The sequence below is a fragment of the Ictidomys tridecemlineatus genome, chromosome 3 (assembly GCF_052094955.1).
Source record: "Ictidomys tridecemlineatus isolate mIctTri1 chromosome 3, mIctTri1.hap1, whole genome shotgun sequence".
Classification (NCBI taxonomy): Eukaryota; Metazoa; Chordata; class Mammalia; order Rodentia; family Sciuridae; genus Ictidomys; species Ictidomys tridecemlineatus.
This window is the reverse complement of record NC_135479.1, coordinates 58,954,103-58,977,288: the sequence shown is the minus strand read 5'-3', so window position 1 is coordinate 58,977,288 and position 23,186 is coordinate 58,954,103. Positions and strand designations below refer to the sequence as shown.

Genomic DNA, 23,186 nt, shown 5'->3' with positions numbered 1-23,186 from the left:
ATAGAATAGACAATATGATTGATGTATGTACATTCCATATATGTCAAAATACATTCTGCTGTCATGTATGACTAAAAAAATTTTTTTTTAAAAAGGGAAGGGGAATAGAAACTAGGAAGAGAGTATGGAGACCAGAGAGAACATATAAAAATAGTGGGATGAAGCAGTTCCAGGCTCTTTCCCCTCATCATGAAGCAGAGGCCACACTCTTAGAATAAGAGAGAATCCATGGGTCCTTACATCATTGCCCGGGGGACAAATGGAGGTGAATGCTTTTCACAATAATAGGCACTCTCTACTAAAGACCAGGAGTATAGCTTTATATACATCATTTATTTTGATTTTCACTGTGGATCAAGAAGGTATAATCCCTTCTAGTTTATGGATGTAGAAATTAAGGCTATGATATTAGAAAACTTGCCTGAGGTCTCCTAGTTGGTGAGTAGTGGAAGAGCTGTGTTTTCTCCTTCCCAATGATTCCACCATGTGCTCCCAAAACTGAGGAGATAATGGAGGGCCAAGGAATTCCCATCTTTGTAGGGAGAAACCAGGGAAGCCTTGTTTAATTCAAGTGGGGATATGGAATGTTGCTTGGGCTGGAGGGGCAGAAGGTTGGCACATTCTGGACCAGAGATTTGTCGGTGAGTGTCACTACTTGATTAAAGATTAAGGAGGAGATTGGGCAGAGAAAGAGGGCATCTGAGGAAGAGTCCAAAGGCATGAAGGAGAAAGAGAAGGTTTGGAAGGAGATTCAAAGATGTCCCCAAGGCTGTCAGATGCAAATGTGATGTTGTGGTCTTCTTTTTTGCTTTCATGGTAAACTTGCTGTCTTTTATTTTTTCTTGCCATTGTTGTTTCCTGCTCTTTAAGGGTTAAGTATGGTTGAGAAGAAGAGGAACTAGGAGTGTTGTTCAATCATCTGTATCAGAATTTATCATGCATGGCATGCCATAGCTGCTCAGGAAGTGTGTCATGGATGAGGGAGGGAAGGAGAGAGGGAAGTGGGAGAAAGGAAAAGAGGTAAGGAAGGAAGGAAGGACAAAAGGAAGAAAAGATATATTGAGAAACACAGGAAAACATTTCTGTTGAGACTTTATAAAATTTATTTCCCCTCCCTGAGTCCCAGATATATTATCTGCTAAGGTGATGAGAATATTTTGTGAGCCAGTGATCTACTTCATTAGACAGCTCTCAGAACAATGAAAGTTGAAGATGTATGAAAATTCAGAAACAGAAATGTACAAGGAGTGTAGCTTAATTATATATATATAGCTCACTCTTTGTGAGCTTGTTTTCAGAAAAGCTGCATTCTCAGCATTATTTGGAATTCATCCTTAAAAGCTCATAGAATTAGAACATACAGAACATACAGATGGGAAAGATCAATTAGGACCCTTAACTGAGCATGTTCTATATAACTCATGGATTACTTTGGTGCCAATTCATGGGCTTTCCCCTTTCACCATGAAGCAGAAACCATACTCTTAGAAGAAAGAATCCATGGGTCTTTGCACCATTGCCAGGGGAGGCTGGAGGAGTATCAAGAGCCCTGGATAAAGTTGATGCCACATTTTGACTTCATATATTCCCTTGTTAGAGTGACTACAATCTGTGGACTGCATACCAGAACCAGGAAACTCAACAGGTCCAGATGGAGGAGAGAAATGTTTTCTGTGGGACCTACAATATCCACATTCTCTCTGACACGTAGGTACTGGAGTCAAAATCAAGGTTTTCTGGGACCCTTTGATTAACTACACTGGCATCTTAGAATTCTCCTGACCCCTGTCAGCTTAGAAAGGTCTTCTCACTCCTGCCCCTGAACTAGCATGAGATCTTCTTTGAACAATATGTTTTGCACCATTCTTGGTAGTAGGGAGAGAACATTTTCTCTGAATAAATTTTGGGTATGCTGACCACCAACATTTTTCACATGTTATGTGCATAAAATATTATTTTAGAATATCTTTATTGTTTTAATTAAAGAAAGAATATGTGCTTATTGGGAGAAAATCCTCCAAATGCCAGAAAAAGTGTAGAGAAAAGAAAACATCTAAAATTTTGTCGAATAGAGATAACTGCCATTAATATTGATGTCTATTCTCTAGCATTTTCTTTTCACATGCATAGGACATAACTTTTTAAGTATCTTTAATTTTTATTTATTTATTTATTTGTATGTGGTGCTGAGAATCGAACCAATGGCCTCATGCATACATGGCAAGGCTCTACCACTGAGCCACAACCCTAGCCCCTGCATAGGACATATTTTGAATATCAATAGGATTATGCTATATGTTTTTGTAATCCAATCCAGCAAAACACGGTGGATATCTTTCCACATTAAATGTGACAAATTGTATGTATAAGTATTGCATAATGTGACATCATTTGGTTGTGCCACCTCTACTTTAATGTTGGCCATGAATTTTATTAACAAAATGCATCTCAAAAGTAGACCAATCAGTATGGGGAAGACAGAATTGAAGGGTTTTGTTATTGCCTTTTCCAGTGTTAGTGACTGAACCTGGGATCTTGCACATTCTAGGCAAGAACTCTACCACCGAGCTATCTGTGTTAGTTAGGTTTCCATTGCTGGGACAATATACCTAAGAAAAACAACTTAGAGGGGAAAGACTTATTTAGGTTCACACTTTCAGTGGTTTCAGTCCATACTCAGCTGGGCTCCATAGTTTGGGGCCTGAACATAATGGTGGAAGGACATCGTGGAAGGGCATGTTGGAAGAAAGCTATTCACCTTATAGCAGCTGAGAAGCAGAGCGTAAAAGAGAGTGCAAGGAAAGGGTCTATCCTTCCAGGATGGGCCTCCGGTAATTTCTTTCCTCTAATGAAGCCCCATCACCTACAGTTTCCATCATCTCCCAATAATGCCATCAAATAGTAATCCCTCAGTGGATTAATCCACTGATACGGCCACAACTCTCCATGGCCTAATCACTTCCCAAAAGCTCCACTCTAAATATTGCTACATTGTGGACCAAACCTTCAACACATGAGGTTTTAGGAGACAGTCTAGATCTAAACCATAATCCTATCTATTCTGCCTGCCCCAGGGTTGAGTTTTTATGGGTAAGTATGGTGATAATTACTCTTTAGATGATGACTGGTTAAACTCTAAATATGACAAATGGAATGAAGACAAAAATCTAAAGAATTGCTCCTCATATTTAGAGTGAGTATATTATTGAGACAATTCCATTTTACTGTGTTCCTAGTATACTGACTAATAGCATCCTCTTTCACAACAAGAAAGTCTCAGTTTGGACAATAAATTATTTGGTTATCCTGAAAATATTTTAGTTACTTCATAATAATTCTATTATTGGAAAATTAATTCAACTTATTGAACTGGATTTATTGAATTCTAAGCTTTTGGTGAGAAAGGTTTGTATCTTATTCATTTTTCTATTTTCCATGGTACCTACTAGCACAGAAATTTGGACCTAATAAATGTTCCTTAGATATTAGTTAAGGAAAAAGAAGAAAGAAGGAAAGAAGAAAAGGAAAAAGAAAGGAAAGAAATAGAAGAAATACAGATGAACATAGGACTTCCTCTGAGATTTTCCATGAAGAAAGATTTCCATGGTCCAATAAGTTTGGGGAATGCCACATATTCTATTCTCTTTCTTGGGGATTTAGCATACATTAGCAGAATAATTTTAATTTTTTTTCTTATAATTTTGGACTTATGTCTTTAGGCTTTAAATCTACCTGAAATGGATTTTTTTTTCATGGTATGAGGTTGGAATCATCAGGGTCTGTTAATTAGGTCTTGCCTTCTGCTGTCTCCCTTCTCAGCAAGGGAGGTCCTAGATTTTCCATTATACAACCACAGTATACAAAAGTCAGTGCTAAGTAAGATCCAGGAAGGATGCTAACTTTTCTTTCATGTATAATCCATCTCCCCATCCCTATCCCAAAATTCAGGTGGGACCAGAACAGAGTGATCCATTATTCTGGGGGAGAGTTGATAGCTGTGTCATCTAATAGGAAGATCAAACTTCTTAACATCTTAAAAATCAAGGTGATACCTATTGAATTCCGAGGCCATGTGGGAAGTATCCGGACTCTCTTCCTGTGTGAGGGGGAACACTTTCTCCTAAGCGGGAGTTACGACCTAAGCATCAGGTGAGTGGTCCAAAGAGGTAATGATTGCCATCAGACTGAGGGTCTAGAGTCAGATGTGGAAGAAGAGTATAGACTTTTTGTATTTATTGAAAAGTCATTCTCAATAATACTAATTCTTAGAAAACCTACAATGGATTTTTTTTTTTTGACAAGGTAAAAGTCAAGAATTTACTTCAATGGGATAGATTCATAAACTTATCAGGTGTATTCCCAGTGGGTGACTGTGAATCAGAAAAAGTCTCTCTCTTTTTTTAGCATTCTTAAATAAAGATAAAATCTGTACTTCTTTTAGTAGATTCCTTCAATGAAAGATAGTTTTTGTGAGTATGAAGTATAGGAGAAAATGGTATTTAAAAATATATGTATTTATGCACTAATTTATTTTTTTCTATTTTTTCAATCATGGTTTAAAAACTTTTTATTATTTAAAATTTAAAAAATATAAAAAATAAACAGAATAGTACAACAATATCCATGTGCCCACAACCAACCTTCAACAATTGTCAACATTCTATCATTATTATTTCATTTATACATCTACCCATTCCTAATTCATTGGTTATTATTATTACTTTGTAGTCTTTTTAATTGATTTTATGTTTAATGCAGAATGCATTACAATTCTTATTACACATATACAGCACAATTTTTCATATCTTTGTATATAATGTATGTTCACACCAATTCATGTCTTTATACATGTACTTTGTTTTTGTTTTTTTAATGCACTAATTTAAAATAACCTTTAAATAAATACAAGGAAGACCAGTAGAGTAGAGGAAGGGGAATAGGGGGAGAGGGGAGGGGAGGAAAAGGGGAAGTACTAGGGACTGAAGTAGAGCAAATTATATTCTATGCATATATGATTATGTCAAAATGAACCCCAACATTATATATAACTATGATAAAAACATTAAAAGTATGTATTCATGTATGTATTCATATATTTTAAGCAGAATAATAAACACTCTTCTACCCACTTCTCAGACCAAGAATAGAACATTACCCCTCCTCCATCACCCATGGGTGCCTTTCCCTTATTGTTTTTATCCTCTTTCCAATCAGGGATAATGTTACCCTAAATTTTGTATTGACTACTCCCTTGTGTTTATTTATAGTTTCAGCTTCTTATTTATATATCTCCAGTATATTAATTATTTTTGCCTATTTTTGAACTTAACATAAATGGAATCATGTTTTAAAAAATCATCAGTACTTGAATCTTTTAAAAAAAATATTTTTAATATCTTTATTTATTTTTTATGTGGTGCTGAGGATCTAACCCAGGGCCTCCCACACGCTAGGCGAGCACTCTACTGCTGAGCCACAAACCCAGCCCCAGTACTTGAATCTTACACTGAACTTTGTTTTGAGATTGATCCATATGATGTAGGTAGCAGTCATGATTTATTTTCACAGAGATATAATATCTTATTGAATGAATGTATTATAACTCACACTATTCTGTTGATGGACATTTGTATTATTTCTAGTTTTTAATTCTTTCCAAGAATACTGCCATAGATGGTCTTGGCATCACCTGGTACTCAACATGCATGAATTTTTTTAAAGATATCTTCTCAGTAGGGGAATTTTTGTTTTCCAAAATGGTTGGATTAATTTATTCCTCCATCCACAGGATATGAGAATATCCCTCCTTATAAACACTCACCAATACTTTTTGTTGGGAGTGGCACTCGACCACTGAGCCACATCCCCAGCCCTATTTTGTATTTTATTTAGAGACAGGGTCTCACTGAGTTGCTTAGTACCTCGCTTTTGCTGAGGCTGGGCTTTGAATTTGCAATACTCCTTCTTCAACTTCCTGAGCCTCTGGGATTACAGGCATGCACCCAGCTCACCAAAACTTTTTGTCAATCAGTCTTTGACATTTTTTTCCAATCTGATGGGCATTAAATAAAACCTCCTTAGGGTTTTGATTCTAACCCTGGTTATTCTAGTGAGATTGAACATTTTTTTCCCATATGTACATCAGGGTTCTCCTGAGAAACAAGACCAATAGGATGTGTACATAGATGAAGATTTATTGTAAGGTACTGGTTTGTGTGGTTATGGAGGTGGGCAAATTCAAACTCTATAGTCTGGCCTGGAAGGCTGAGCTTTGCAGAACTTAAGGTGCAGATAAAGGCTGAAGGCAATGTTCTGGAAAACTCTGTCCTGCTAGGGGAAGTCCACATTTTTATTCTGTACAGCTGATTGAATGAGGACTGTCTACATTTTAGAGGGCCATCTGCTTTACTCAAAGTTCAATGTAAATATTACTCTTATTCCAAAGCACCTTCTCTGCAAGTTGACGTGTAAAATTAACCATAACAATATGTTTTGGGAGACCTTTATGCTTTTATAAGATTCCTTTTTATAAGAGTTACTTCTTTTTTGAAGGGAGCAACATTTTCATAAGAATTTTGTGTGATTTCTGAATACGAATCTCTTCTTTATATTTGTATTGGAAATTTCTTCTTCTATGTTAAGACTTATCTTCTCATTTTTCTAAGGCATCTTTTGATGAACAGAAATTCTTAATTTTTGTCTGGTAGTATGTGTTAATGGCTAACACTATTTATTTATGCTATTTTACCTTTATTCTTTACTTCTATTATCCACTGGACTACCACCTAATTTTTCTTCTTTTTATTTTAGATGTGTTCTTTCAAAATGTGTACTGATAAATTCCTGTACATGTATCAATAATTTGCATCTTTGTTCCTAATATTTGCACCCCCACCCTATATTTCAAAAAATTCACCCATGTTACCATCTAGTTGGTTGTTTAGGCTGTTCTCCAAGTTCTGTATATATATACTTTACCTACTTGCTTCTCTAGTAATGGACACTAGATTGGATTGGCTCTAAATAATGCTACAGACTGAGGTCCTGGCTCAGTGGTAGAGTGCTTGTCTAGCATTCATGAGGCACTGGGTTCGATCCTCAGCATCACATAAAATAAAGATATTGTGTCCACCAAAAAACTAACTAACTAAATAAATAATGCTGCATTGAACATCTTCATGTATGTACCTTTGATGACATAAGATGATTTTTTTAGGAATATGCACACACAAAAAAATGAACTTGCTTAGATACAGGTTAGGCAGCATCTAATTTAATTAAAAAGTACCATACTGAAGTCTAGAAAGACTGTACAGGTCTATGCTTTTACCAGTAGGGCTCCAGCATTCCTATTTCCCTACCAACACAGAACATCATCCAGCTTTCAAACTTTTGCAAGATGAATATGTGTAAAATCATTTCCATGTGCATTACTCTGATTACTAATGAGTTTACCTTTTGTGACTTCTTCTTTTGTAAACTGCCTGATTATGTTCTTTGGCCTACTTTTCCTTTAAAGCTGCTCCAATTTTCTTATTGATTTGCTGTTGTATTTCTTTCTAGATCTTTCCAGACTTCAATAGGTACTTCTTAATCAAATTAGGTGCTACCTATCCTGTATCTAAGCAAGTTCATTTTTTGTGCCTATTCCTAAAAATCATCTTACATCATCAAAGGGACATAAATGAAGATGTTCAATATGGCATTATTTAGAGCCAATCCAATCTAGTGTCCATTAATAGAAAAGCAAGTAGATAAAATGTATGTACAGAACAGCCTAAAACAACCAATTGGATGGTCTCTTGTCAGTTTTAAAATTGCAAATATGATCTCCAATTCTTTAATTTATCGACCATGTTTATAGTGCCCTTTTTTGAACAAAAATTCTTAATATTGTTGTAATAAAATTTATCAGTTTATCAGGATTTTTTTCCTCTCATGTCTGTAGTTCTTTCTACTTTGAGGTCACAGAGATATTTTCCAATATTTTCTGTTATTGACTTTATGGTTTGACCTTTTATAGTCAGTTGATCTATCTGGAGTTTGACTTTATATGCTTGTTAGATAGGGCTTTCATTACTTTTTTAAAATTTTTATATTAAGTGAACAGTTTTCCTCCCACAGCAATTACTAAATAACCTGTCATCTGCCCCCCTCCCCCCACTATTGATTTGTGGACCCATCTTTATCACATGGTCATTTTCCATACATGCATGGAAATATCTCTGAATTCTCGTTGCTGTTTTTCTATTATGGCATCAAAATTGCCCTGTTTTAAAATTTTTTATATATTTTATTTTTAGTAATGCATTTGGTGAATAGATCATGGTAAGGAAACTTCCACTCTTTTCTATGTTAAAAGTTGTGGTATACATATGAGTTTTTGGAATAAGTTTATCAACTTAAAAAAATCCTAAAAAGAGTTTTGACTGGGGTTGCACTGAATTTATAGATTAATTTTTGAAATTCATTCATTGATATCATCTTCTTGGTTCTTTCTTTGAACTTTACAGTTTTCTTTATAAAAATCTTTCATATGCTTGTTAAATGTCTATATATAATTCTATTGCTATTATGAATGCTATCTTAATTTGTATTTTCTAATTGGTTATTGCTGGAATAGAGAAATACTATTGATCTATGTAGGTTGATACTGTGTCTGACAATCTTGCTCACCTCTCTTATTAGTGCTAAAACTGTGCATTAATTCATTAATATTGATTTGGTTTTATTTTGTAGGTGATCTTATTAGGTGCCAATAATGACAATATATTCCCCCCCTTTTTTTATAACTTTGACTGGGATTTCCAGTGCCATGGCAAGCAACAGCACATGAGAGTGGCCACTGTCACCTTGTTTCCCTTCTCAAAGGGACTCAACAGTGCAAGTTTCTTCATTAAGAATAGTGCATAATATTGTGACTTTGGTTTATAGTTGCATTAAGTTGAGGAAGTTCCTTCTATTCCCATTTTCTAAGTGTCTATCAAATATCTTTTCTTCCATACATTACATAAACCAACCTGGGCACATGGACTGCCATGCTGCTGGGAAAAAAAATCAGAACATGCTTTCTTTCATACTCCTGTGAATTCACTGTGGCTGCATAGCAGGCTCTGAAAACTGGGGAAGGTATTGGTAAGGCTGTGGGACTTTGGGGAATATTAGAAGGAAAAAAACTTTTCATGTCCCAAGAAACACTTATTAATCATTCACTATGTGCTGAGCCTAAAATAACCTTGAGAAATTAGAACTGTTTTTATTCCAAATTTATGGAGGAAGAGACTGAGGCACAAAGTGGTTCTAAAACTTACCAAAGATCACACAAATAGTAAGTAATGGACCTGGAATTGAACCTTAGGCAGCTGGCTCCAGAGTCAGTTATCTTAATATTATAACTTTGTCCTGTTACAAAAGCAGCTTGGCTGAAGTGAAAGAATTTTTCAATGACAGGGAAGAGTCTTCAGGCAAGTTTCCTCATTGAAAAATAGCATGACTCATATATGTGTTCCCATATATAGGCTTTAGATGTGCATAAAATATTTTTGAACTAAATGACAGTGGTAAATTATTTTGTTGCTTTTGTTTTAAGATCAGGTCTACCATTGAATCAGTACTGTGAATCCTGTACGTGGTGGTCATTCCAGGGATCCTCCCACCTAGAGCCAGCTACCATTTATCAAGCATTTTCTATGTGTGGGTCACTGTCCTAATGTTACCTGCATTGGTGCAGTGCTTCTAAACATCTGTGCTATTGACACTTGGAGATGAAAAATTCTTCACTGTGGGGGCTCCCCTGTGCATTGTGGGGTGTTCAGTAGATTCCTTGGACTCTATTTCCTCCTTCCCCACCAAGAATCTCTTTTGTGACCACCAAAAATCTCTCTAGATACTTCCAAATGTCCTCTGAGGGTAGAACTCATTTCTAGTTGATGCTCACTCTATTAGTGCATTAATTATTTCCAAAAATCCTACAAAGTAACTACTGTTGTTACCATTACCACTTTACGTATGAGGAAAATGATCTTGCATAGAAATTAAGTAACTTTCCTAAAATCACACCAAATAGTGCTTCAACTGGGATTCAAGTCCTGGTGTCTGAATCTTAAGCTTAACCGTGAAACTCTGGTGCTTTCCAACTACCCACTAATATAAAGAAACACTATACAGTGTGATTGATCCCTTGGGCCCTCAGAAAATCCCAGTCATTATTTTGGCCTGTTTCCTGCAGATACTGGGATCTGAAAACTGGGGTTTGCTTACGGATCTTCTATGGCCACCAGGGGACAGTAACTTGCATGGATTTGTATAAGAACAAACTTGTATCTGGAGCCAGAGATTGTCAAGTGAAAGGTGAGAAAGAATTGCCTTACATTCTCCAAAGGCTTTTCCCCAGATCTGTATGCTAGGTTTTTAAATTTCTGTAGGTAGCCATTTATTCTTTTATCTATCCATCTATCCATCTGCTAGGTCTGATGATAAAAAAATGAATATGATATGGTTCTTTAGATATGGCTTTTTATTTCCTCAAAAGGGTCATCAATTTCTAATGGAAGTGAATATGTAGCTATATAATGGAGGACATAGTAACATATGAATGATAACAGCTGTCATTTATTGAGTACCAATTTTGGGACAGGCTCTGTGATAGATGCTTTATACATATTATCTTATTTACTCCTCACAAGAACCTCATGAGGTAGATAAAGATGAGCAATCAAAAACTGAGAGAGAAAAATAACATGCCTCAAATCAAAGATGCAAAGTGGTAGATGGGGGATTTGAACCCAAGGTTGTCTGGTTCTAAGTCATGTCCTCCTAACCATATGTGGAGTTCTTTTTTTTTTTTTTTTAATTCTTGGTATTAGGAATTGAACCTGAGGTTGCTTTACCACTGAGCCACATCTTCAGCCCTTTTTATTTTTTAAATGGCTTAGGGCCTCGCTAAGTTTCTGAGTCTGGTCTTAAACCTGTGATCCTCCTGCCTCAGCTTCCTGAGTTGCTGGGATTACAGGTGTGCACCATCACACCTGGCCACATGTGGAGTTCTAAGGGACAATACATTTAAGGGTAAATTAGATAAAGCTCCACAGACAGGATGTTATTTGTGTGTGATCTTAAGGATGAGTACTTTTATAGGCAAAAAAAGTGAGGGTAAAATATATTCTAAGTTGAGGGAACTGATCAGGCAAATATATAGAGACTGAAGAAGACAGTGTATTCAGAGAATTTCCCATTCTTTGGTATGGCAGGACTGTAGTGTGTGGTAGGGGGGATCAGGCTAGTAAGTTTGTTTGGTGTCAGATTCTAAAGTGCCTTCTACATTATGGTACAAAACTAAACTTTATCTTATAGGACATGGAAATCCATAAATGCATTTTAAGGTTTGAATTGATATGATTATATGTGTATTTTAGAAAGGTAACTCCAGTGAGTGATTGGTGAAGGATTTAGAAGGGGTGTCTATGGATAGAGGGGACAAGTTAAGACATCTTCAGCCTAGAGAACTAGCATAGTGTCTTTAGAGATGTTGGAGAACAAGCAAGTGTGAAGAGACTTCAATGGACATGACTTTACCTTCAGTGGCCCAGATGGAATGGAGATTGTTAGAGGAAAAATTGGCAGGACATTACTACTAACTGTATATGAAAGTGCAAAATATAGAGGTGCAGACAATAAATCAAGTTTTGTTTTTTAAATTCAGGCCACTAGATGTATGGAATTATCATTAATGGAAATAATAAGGAGTACAGAGGAAAAGCATAGTAGAAAGATAGAAATGGGGAAAAGATCATGGGTTCAGTTTTGGACATGCTGATTGTGGTAGGCAGAAGAATGATTATGCCAAGGTGTTTGCATCCTGGTCAAATATTTCTCAAAATGTTATCACTATTTGTAATTTAATAGTTGAAGCAGCTCCTTTGGATGGGTATATTATAATCCCCTCTTAATAGATATGATGATTTCAATATTTTCTATAATGAATTTTTATAAACACTTCTTATTTCATATAATATGATCACAATTTTCTGACTATTTTAGATCTGTAGTGGGTTGAATCTGAGGATGTGGGAGCCATGGATATGTTGAACTGACTATTATACTGAAAAGTAGAAGCACTAAGTGTGTGTGTGGGATTTCCCCAGAGAAACAGGAGTTAAGATTGAAAAGAGAAGAAAAGTCAGGGACTTGGAAAACCACAGCATGTTAGGGGCAGGTAGAAGGAAAAGATGTGGAAAAGGAACAGTGCAGTGGGGTTCCATTTGCCAATTCTCAGCCTTGATGAGAAAACCTCTTTACCCTCCTCTATCTGACTGTCATTGCCACTGTTGCTCTGAGGGGTGCAACAGTAAGAGTGAAAACTCTCCAGGTGACGGTTTGAAGATGGAAGGGTAACCATGACCTCTATGCAATCTGGGAGAGTCTTGGGGGCCACCGGTGAGGTCAGGACTGGGGGGAGGAAGTTAGGCTCCAATTGGAGGGGACACCAAGACAACTCAGTCATCAACATACATATTTCAATGTAGTATTTTAAAAGGCAAAATTAATGCACAAAATTCACAATGAACAAAATATCAAAATCTTTCTCTTCACCCTGATCCTGCCCCTGGTCACCAACCTGCCTGCTTCCCCTGGGTTCTTCCCACCTGCCTGGGCTACCAAAGCAGAATGAACTAGGAGAACTAGAAACTACCTCCCTAACTTTTAAAGTTTGTTAAACCAACAGCATGTTACCAATAAGTCTTTATTATTTCATTTTCCCCATTGGTAATTTTACAATAGGCCAAGATAGACATAAACAAAATGAGGAAAAGCAATAGTGAGGGCTCACTTCACATAAATGGTTAATAGAACCAGAGGCCACCGAATACTTGGATTCAAATCCCAGCTGGGCTGTTTTCCACCTGTGTGAACCTGAGCTGGTTATTGAACTCAATGCCTCAGTTTCCTTATCTAAATAGCTGGGAATAATAATAGGACCTGTCTTGGGTTGATGAGGTATACAAGCCAGGCATTTTGAATGGTTCCTTTCTCATTGTAGTGCTTATCAAGTCTTGATTGTGCTTATTATTTTGTTGGCTTTGGCTACATGTTTTGTTACCGGTGGGGGGCGGAGTGATGAAGCAGGTTTTAAAGTTTTCATCCCTAAATTTGTCTTACCCTCTTCTTTTTAGCCCTGTTCTCCAATTTTTTTTGTTATGATTTGTTATGATATGAGCTATCCTCCAAAAGCTTGAGAGACAACGAAGCAATGTTCAGAGGTGAAATGATTAGATTATGTGAGCTCTGACCTAATCAGGGGATTAATCCATTAAGTGGAATGGAATGCACGAATGCACGGTGGTAACTGTAGGCAGATAGGGTGTGGCTGAAGGAAGTAAGTCACTGGGGGTGTGCCCTCCTTGCCCTTTCTCTGCATTCTGGTTGACATGAGCTGAGCAGTTTTCTTCCTCCAATTTCTTCCACTGTTATATTCTGCCTCACTAGGACCTACAGCAATAGAGTTGGCCAACCATAGACTGAACCTCTAAAACCGTCAGCTCAAAATAAACTTTTCCTGGTGAAGTTGTTCTTGTCAGATATTTTGATCAGTGACAAAAAGCTGATGGACACACGTACACACCCAACCCCTCTCACAGTACCTACCTACTATACTAGGGCAGTTGCTGTAACCCAGACTATGTAGAAGCAGCATCAAACACACCCCTAGTCATGGAAATTCTTTCATAAAATTCAAAAGTCAGATACAGAATTATTCAGAAAAGTGAGGGCAGACAAGTTACTTATTTTTTGGCAATATCAGGAGTGGGTCAGGAAGACAACATTTGGGAAGAATAACAACACTAAAAAGTATGCTGTATTTTCATGAAACCTCCTCAATAGCAAGCTTGAAGATTTATTGGAGATGAGCTATCTAGCACTTGGACCCCAAGTCAAAGTTCCAGGGTTAGAGCCAAGGTCTCCTCCTTTACTAGCTCTTCCAAGGGAAGAGAGCTAGCTCAGGCAGCTGTGTGTGCAGGTGTGTGGAGTTTCTGGCAAATCAGCAGGATGCCAGGCCAGGTGAAATTCCTCTGGGTCTGATTCAATGAGCCCAGCTGATCTTTGCTTTTATGATGGGGAGCAGAACTCTACTATAGCTCTCCCTTACCCCACTCTCCTTTGTTTTCCCTTTCCCCATCTCCTCTTCAGAATGGGATGTAGACACAGGGAAGTGCCTGAAGACATATAAACACAAAGACCCCATTTTGGCTACCAGGATCAATGACACCTACATCGTGAGCAGCTGTGAGCGAGGGATTGTCAAAGTGTGGCACCTTGCCTTGGCCCAGCTGGTAAAGGTGAGCAAGGCAGTAGGCTGAGGTGGGGTTAGAGGCACTGTTGCTGACTGATTAGAGAGATGGATGGTGTCTCCCTCTTGTAGACCCCTAAACCATCCTTGAGCAATGGACTTACCACCATGCTGAGGCATTGAAGGGAAAGGACCCTAAGGGGGAGGCATTTGAGTTGGTGCAGGGTCAGTAGCTTCACCACCTACATAATGACTCACAGGGTTGGTGGGAGAAGGCTGGATTCTGACTCAACACACTATACAGGCCTCAGGAACAAAGTACCTTATTCTTTTCCGGAACATTGCACTTAATGTCTAGCATGTGGTAAAGGTATAAACAAACAAAGCCCCCTGCCCCCACCTCTTTATTCTTTTAGTAAGGAGAAAACATTGGGGATGGACAAATAATTTTCTTCCTCTTTACTCTCTAATGAGAAGAAAACATTGGCTGCCTTGATAGGGATTGACTTAGTCCATTTTCTGTTGCTATAACAAAACACCCAAGACTGGCTTATTTATCAAGAATAATATTCATCTGGCTCACTGTTGTGGAGGCTGAGAAGTCCACAAGCATGATGTTGGCATTTGGTGAGAGCCTTCCTGCAGGGTCATGTCATGGTGAAGGGTGTCACATGATAAGATAGAGGGCAAGTGTGTCAGTCTTTTTATAACAAAGCCACTACTGAGATAACCCATCAATCCCCTAATCTATGAATGGATTAATTCATTCATGAGGGCAGAACCTTATGATTCAGTCACTTCCCAGACCTCGCCTCCAAATACCATTAACCGATGACTTTGGGGATAATTTCCAACACATGAATTCCATGGGACACACCCAAACCACAGCAAAGGTTCATAAAACATGTTCTTGCTAAACTTGGACCCCTTTGCCTCAGTGAGTGGTAGTGAGAGATAATTTGTGCAGGAACACAGGATCACAGTGACAAATGGCTAGCTTGGCTTGAGGGTTTTTCTCCATCATTCTTGTCATTGCGGCTGAACCTCAGATGCCCCTTATGCCTTCTGGGTTCTGACATGTTGCTGGTGATGGATTTCTGGCCCTTTATGGTGCTCCAGGAAGATGGGGGCATATTTCAGCCACAGACACACCAGAAATAAGACCCTTACTCAATTATATTTTTCCTCAGTTGGGGAGAGAGCTCTGCAGAGAGGGAAGCATGAACCTCTCAGCCTTTCTCAGATACTAAGCAAAAGCAGATCAAGGACATTCCAAGTGAATGGCAGTCATGGATGTGTGCAGTGTGACTTTGGATTCATCTAAAGAATCCTCCAGCTTTGGCCCTTGGAGGAGTCGCCCTTGGAATTGAAGTAGGATCTCTTCAGCGATTAAAAACAATGGCATATTTTCTTGCAGACTCTCACTGGGCATGAGGGACCTGTGAAATGCCTGTTCTTTGACCACTGGCATCTCCTCTCGGGAAGCACCGATGGCCTGGTCATGGGCTGGAGCATGGTGGGAAAGTATGAGCGATGTCTGATGGCCTTCAAGCATCCAAAGTAGGTGCCAGGGAAGTGGGGACTGGCAAATGTGGCATTTTGTTCTTTTCCTTTCATAGCCTAGACTGTGGTCTTCAGCAGATCATTTTCTCCTCTCTGATGAACTCCTGTCCTTTCTGCTTCTCATACGTTGCCACTTCCTTACTCTTTCACCGGTTACCCTTTTCCCTCACCACCCTCTCTTCTGGCCATTCCACCTTCCACTCTCACTTCCTTCTCTTGGGAAATAATAACATTAGATGTGGATTTTGAGAAGGTATTGAAATTTTATACTTATGACACATGTGATAAATTCATATCTGTTATTTCATATCAGACATAGGAATACCAGCAGGGCCATCCCAAATAATGCTAATTCTAAACTTAAAATTCTTGAAATTTTTCTTTATCCCAGGAAGCCTGTACTCACAAAAGATTAAAATAATCCATGTGCCAAAGGTTTAAAACATAATGAAGGACTGTTTAAAAAGCTTATATTCATAAGTCTGTGGGCTAGATATTATTCTAGGACAACAAATGAATTTGAAGCCAATTAGGCATTACTCCAGGGTCACAATGGGATTATTTGAAAAGCAAAATGTGGTCAATTAATGATTCTGCATTAGTCATATGGGTTTTGTAGGCTGCCATTCTTAGACTGATGCTTCTGTCTTAGACTAGAACTTCATGTAAGAAGTTCGATGAAACAAAATGCTATCTTACTTGATGAAAAAAAGTGGATTTTGCAGAGAGTCTATCAGGAGATAGATGCTTATTTACTAAGTTATGGCTCTAAATTTCTTTATACCCATATAGAAACTTCTAAATCAGGCACACTAGTCTTTTGGGAGGTATAGGGAGATACAAGTATATATGTGTATGTTCTCCAACTGTGGTAGTATTGCATTATTAATGGGTGGGTACCAGGAAGTATGTGTTTTTGGTGATTTGTCCAACCCCTTTGAAACTATCAGGAAGCCATTTAATACATCATAGGGATTATCAAGGTTAATCTCAAGGAGGGGGACAAACTTTATGATGTCACCTGAAAATTTTAACTATTTGTCCTAAAAACCTTCTAAGCAGGATTCAGTAGGATCTAATTAGTTATTGGAAAATAATTTGTTTCCCAGTAAACATGGTAGTTCGGTTGCAGTCTTACAATCCATGAACCTCTCATTCTATCTCTGCTATGAGACTATGTCATATGACCGACACTCCCAGTGAAAGTCAACACTAACATACCACTCAAACTGGTTCCTGATACCTGGCATGGTCACAGAAGAATCACTGACACCTGAAGGGCAAGGCCAATGCTTTGTTTGTAGTTCTCCTTTCCCCATCCCTCTATTTTAGTACTGAGTAGATATAAGTGCTTAATAAATATACCTAACTGATTGGTAGATAACACACTGATTTGACAGGTTGCTTTTCTGGGGAGTTCTAATGATTGGGCTGATACCCATCTTTTGAATATGATGTAGGTGAGAAAACAGACATATAGTTACTATCTGTCCTTTGGTAGAAGAGCTGGAAACAAGGGTCTCCTTTCTTGATTCAACATTTTTTTCCAACTAAAATTACAATTTTGCATTTAGAGCGAGAGAGAATGGATATGAGAGTGGATTTGAGGATGTAAAATAGGGCTGATGGAAATGATGAACTTTGGGAAAACTTCTGTACACTATGGGGTCTTTCTGTAAAAAAAAATAAAATAAAATAAAACTTTATTCTTCAATGTCTTTTCCATAGCTCATATTGTAATTAGAGTTTGGGGGTAATTTTTAATTAAGATATGATTTACAAAACATAAAATTCTCTATTTTTGTGTACAACAAAACAGTTTTTTAAATATCTTTATTTTATTTATTTTTTAAATGTGGTGCTGAGGATCGAACCCAGGGCCTTGCACGTGCTAGGCGAGCACTCTACTGCTGAACACAATCCCAGCCCCAACAAAATAGTTTTTAATATACTCATAATGTTGTACAAGCAACTATCACTATTTAACTATAGAACATTTCCTTCAGTTAGTAGAAATGGTCCCTGTGATATTTACTTCCTCATATCACAATCTTGAGCCATTGTTCTCATTTTCTTGGTTAGTTTAAGTAAAGATGTGACAACTGTCTGGCTAAAGACTTTTAAAATTTTTTCAAAGAACCAATTTTTGGTTTCATTAATTCTGTGTTTTTCTTCAATTCTCCATTTCATTAGTTTCTGACAGTATCTTTATTCTTTCTTGCCTCCTGCTTATTTGGGTTTAGACTTATCTTTTTCTAGTTTCTTAAGGTGAAAGATTAGATAATTAATTAGAGACATATAGGCCTCAACTGCTATGAATTTTCGTCTAAGCACACTACTTTAGCTGTATTCTATAATTCCGGTATGTTGTTTTTACTTTCAGTCATTTCAAAATATTTACTAATTTCCTTTCTGATTTCTTCTTTGACCTGTATCAGCCCTCAGTTCCTACCTGCACAGAACAGAAAGCTTATGAGAGGTGAAAGCTTATGACTTTCCTAGGTCTTTCCTAAGCATGTATATTGCTTTGGACATGTGTGTGATCATCTAGATTCTTGGGACTATGTCTAAAATATTCAAAATATTTTGAACACTTCATTTGAGCATTTTCTCCAAAGCTAGTTTGGTTAGTGTGTTGTTTGCTTCAAATATTCAGTAAATATTCATTGCCTCAAGTAGCAGGGACTAAAACAATTTCCTGTAAATATTTTCAATAAATGTTTTCCAGGTAGGATCTTTGAAAGTGGGTGAATTTTTAGTCAGGTAAAATAAGGACAAGCCTTTTGAGCCAGTCTTCCAAGAAATCATCAGACAGGTCAAACAATTCATTGTGAAGGAATGTTCCATGCTCCCCACCCCATCTCTAGTACCAGAAATGCAGGCTATTCTTTTCATAGCTACCATTGGACTGTGAAGTGAGGAATGACATTTAATAAGCATACTGTTCTCACTGACACCAAGACCAATTTTCTTGCTCTTTGGGGTCCTGTAAACATTTGGTTATTTTCCAGAATTATGAAAAAGTTGATTTTGACAGGTTTCGTTGCTGTTATGGAAGGGTGAAATTCCATGGTTTCTTGCTCCACCATTTTCACTGACATTGCTCTTGGCAATGTCTTTGATAAACAGAGAACAAAGAAAGACAAATAATTTGTTTCTAGGGCAGAAATAAAACCTGAAAGGAGATTGGGCTATTCTAAGACCAAAATAACTGGTATTATGACTGGGCTAAGTTTTAAAAAAATACTTTAATTAATTTAATACTGACAGCAATCTTTTGAGGTGGAAATTGTTAGTTCCTTTTCTTAAAAGAGAAAACTGACAACAGGGTGGTTAGGTTGCTTTCTCTAGATTATACACCAAGTAAGTGGCATAGTCTGATTTTTTGATCCCAGGTTTTCTGATCCCAAAGCCGCCTTCTTCTTCTTCTTCTTCTTCTTCTTCTTCTTATTATTATTATTATTATTATTATTACTACTACTACTACTACTACTACTACTACTACTACTACTACTACTACTACTGGAGGTTGAACTTGAGGGTGCTTAACCACAGAGCCACATCCCCAGCCCTATCTATCTGTCTGTCTGTCTATCTCTCTATCCATAGGCTCTTGCTGAGTTGCTTATGGCCTTGCCAAATTGCTGAGGCTGGCTTTGAACTCATGATCCTCCTGCCTCAGCTCTCAGCCTCTGGAGTCACTGGAATTACAAGCATATGCCACTGCATCTGGCCTGAAGCCTGTTCTTTTTTTTCTTCTTCTTTTTGTTGTTGTTGTTGTTGTTGTTCTTTCCTGTTATAAATGACAGTAGAACCCATTTTGACGTAATTATACAACTATGGAATATATCTTGTTCTAAGTCAGACCCCAGGACCTTTCCTTCCCCTTCCTTCTCCTCACCCCTGCTCCCTGTGTTTTTTAATCACTAGGCTACAATTGTACAGGCTGAACTGCCAAATGTTACAGGAGCCTAAGAGAAGTGCAGGCCCAACTCAGCAAAATCAAAAGAGATACAAAAAGCAGCAAACCCTTCTATCACAGGGTGTCTCCCAGTGCCAGACTGCCTCATAGGCAGACTAAGATGTTCTCAAGGTATTAAGAAAGTTATTTTATTTCCATCTTCAAAACAATGAGAACTTTGTTGGACTTTTAAATACTTATAGTTTAGTTCATTCTATCTATCAATGTATCTATCTACCCACTTACCTATCTGCCATACAATGAAAGGGTCAAGCCACATTAGCCTCCTTGCTGTCTTCTGAATATTCTGAGGATGCTTCTGCCTTTTGAAGTCTTGCTGTTTCTATTTTCATAGTGGTTAGGGACTTGAAAATTTGTCATTTGGCCTTAGAAGCTGACCAAGACTAAGGCTAATGGTATAGGGTAGATATGGTTCTTCTAACGCTCTGTAGTAAAGACCATGCACTGAAAACACAAGCAGACAGTCATCTTTTCACCAAATACATATTAAGCATCTACTATAGATGTATATATTGTGTGTTAGGGGCTGGGAATGCAATGATGGAATAATACTACATGAGTCATGCCCAAGAGGATCTGGCAATATACCTGAAGTTTGTGTGCATCCATGGTGGGGAGGAGATGGAGGTAAGAGGTGATTTTCTTTTATTGGAGAAGGCAGCACACGAGCTTTAGGACATGGATGGAGTGTTTCCTAGTTTACTTTCTGAAACTATAAGGAAATCTCTGGAACCTGGTATTCTGTAAAAAGAAAAAAGAGTTTTATTTAGCTCACAGATTTGGAGACTGGAAGTCCATGATCAGGTAGCCCCATATATTCAGCCTCTGGCAAGGGACTGCTTGGCTTCATCACAACATGGCAGAGAAATAGAATGGGAATCAGTCACATGCAGAAGTGGCCCAGTGCATGGAATAGATTTGCTTATAAAAACCTCTGCTGCAGGAACTAACCAGAGTCCTGTGAGACCTACATTAATCCCTTCCAAAGGCACACTCAACATGACCTATCCACCTTCTGCTAGGCCCTACCTCTTAAAAGAGTCTATCTCCTCTTAATGTTGCTGCCCTGGGATCAAGCTTCCAGCGCATGAGCCACTGGGAAACACATTCAAACAATTTGCAAAACATAGAAGACTTGAATGGGTAAAGGTGGCAGGGAGTAATAGTCTTGCCTTGCATGAAGGATGTAACAAATTGGGGACATCAAATCCAACTTTTCAGTGCCATTAACAGGAATGGGATTAATTACACTTGTCAGAATTGGATACACAATATATCAGGGGTCTAACTTGTACCCAATTTTTGTAAGGATGAGAGGCATATATCTAGATATTCCCTCTTTTCCTACTGGTCATCATGAAAGGACATTCATAAACCTCCTCCCTTGGTATAATTTCCTTAAAGATTTCATTCACTGAAAGAAGAAAAGATGCTAATTTAAGACCAAAACCAGATTGTTCTATTTAGGTTTTTGTTTTATATGAAGACAATCCTTTTCCTCCTGATTTTTTTTCTTTTTTATACAATAATACTATTTAAAAGGAATCAGGTGTGGTGGTGCACACCTGTAATTCCAGAGACCGAGAAGGCTGAGGCAGGAGTATCACAAGTTCAAGGCCAGCCTTAGCAACTTAGAGAGACCCTCAGCAACTCAGTGAGACCCTGTCTCAAAATAAAAAGGGCTGGGCATGTGGCTCAGTCATAGAGCATCTCTGGGTTCAGTCTTCAGTACTTCAAAAAAAAGGGGGGGAGGAATCAAAATATTAAATAATTAATTATCAGCATGACTTTTATATAAGTAAATAGCTAGGTAGGAATCAAATTACAAGAAAAAAATACAATCATCTGTTATACTCCTGTCCCTCAACCCCCCCCCCCAAACCCTGACATTAACTCTTTTGTTTTGCCACTTGTGGCCCTGTGAAAAACTGTAGAAAAAGTAACTGTGAGGTAACTTTAGGATAGGAAGAGGATTGTCAGAGGGTTCATGGTTTACATCCAGAATTATTAAAGTGATGGCAAACATCACTTTGAGGACAGTTAGTGGCCACCACCTCCCAACCACATACAAAACATGCCAAACTACAACTAAACTCAAGAAGTTTGCCAGAAAGTGGGTGCTGCCTGTGGTTCTCTTCCCTTCCAGGGAGGTGCTCCATGTGTCCCTTCACTATCTCCGGGTCATCAGCGCTTGCGCCGACGGCAAGATCCGCATTTACAATTTTCTCAATGGAAACTGTCTGAAGGTGATAAAAACCAATGCCAGAGGTGATCCTGTGCTGTCCTTCTTTTTTCAGGGCAACAGGTGGGTGGTAGGTGTGGAGGTCGGAACTGGGGGTAATTTGTGTTGGTTGATGTTTTTTGTTCTCCTCTGGGACACGAGCTCTGGATTTCCTACCAGAAGGAGAGAGGGGGCAGTGCCTTTCTCCAGTTTTGGCTGCCTTGGAGTAATAAGTCTTGTGGGGGACTAATTGGGCTTTGCAAAAAACCTAGCACTCAGGAAACAATAAGAGTTAATTTTGACTCTTCATTCATTCTTGGTGTTTGGAAAAAAAAATCATGAAATAGGTACAATATAGCTCTTCTATCAGGAGCATGGTTCTGGTTTCCCTTTGATTATGTACTTGCCCGCCCAGAGCTCCAACAGCTGTCACTGATACTCAGTTCTGATGGAAAGACTTGTAGGAGGGTTGGGGTGGGAGTGACAGTAGCTGGAGAGCCAAATAGGAAGAGCTTAGCTAGTGAGTTGACAGAAACCAGTACCATGGTGAACTCATTGTATGCAGTACTATGCTTATTGTATAATTTCAGAGAGGTAGTATGTAAAAATAAGCACAATTAATTGCCAATTCCACCCTGAGCTCAATTGAGACATCATTTAATCTCTTTGAATTATACTGCTGTCCATTTAATGAAAGTTCATTAAAACTATTAACTCTCTTAAGGAAAAGTCAGGGCTGGTAATAAGGCTCAATAAATTAACATTTTTCAATTATGAAATAATACTTCTGTAAAGGACGGGAATGTAGCTCAGTGGTAAAGCATGTTCTTAGCACCTGTGAGGCCCTGGGTTCAATCTCCAGCATTCACTCCAAAAAAAAAAAAAAAATCAGTCCTAGTCCTAAACTTTTCTCATTCACAGCATCCAAAGAAGATGATTTTCTTTTGGTTTGAATAAAAACAAGCCTACAAGATATTTCTTAGTGGAATTTGATTCCGTTTCAGTGTTTCTAGTACAAACAGGTCACTTTTCTAGAGTTTACACTAACAGTTTAGGTCTTAAAGTTGTAGCCTTTGGAGTGAAAAGGAATCTGTACATAATATTTCTATTTCTTACTTATAGTTACAGAAGTT

General features: G+C 38.0%; 1 protein-coding gene across 1 annotated transcript in view; it reads left to right on the top strand.

Moving 5' to 3' along the window:
- The window catches only part of Fbxw10b (F-box and WD repeat domain containing 10B), a 37,662-nt gene that overhangs the window by 8,752 nt on the left and 5,724 nt on the right, over nt 1-23,186 (top strand). The window contains exons 6-11 of the mRNA XM_040269572.2: nt 1,598-1,707; nt 3,949-4,149; nt 10,229-10,350; nt 14,188-14,336; nt 15,705-15,847; nt 21,979-22,137. Of these exons, the coding sequence (XP_040125506.2) occupies nt 1,598-1,707; nt 3,949-4,149; nt 10,229-10,350; nt 14,188-14,336; nt 15,705-15,847; nt 21,979-22,137 (884 nt within the window). The remainder of the gene's footprint in view (nt 1-1,597; nt 1,708-3,948; nt 4,150-10,228; nt 10,351-14,187; nt 14,337-15,704; nt 15,848-21,978; nt 22,138-23,186) is intronic.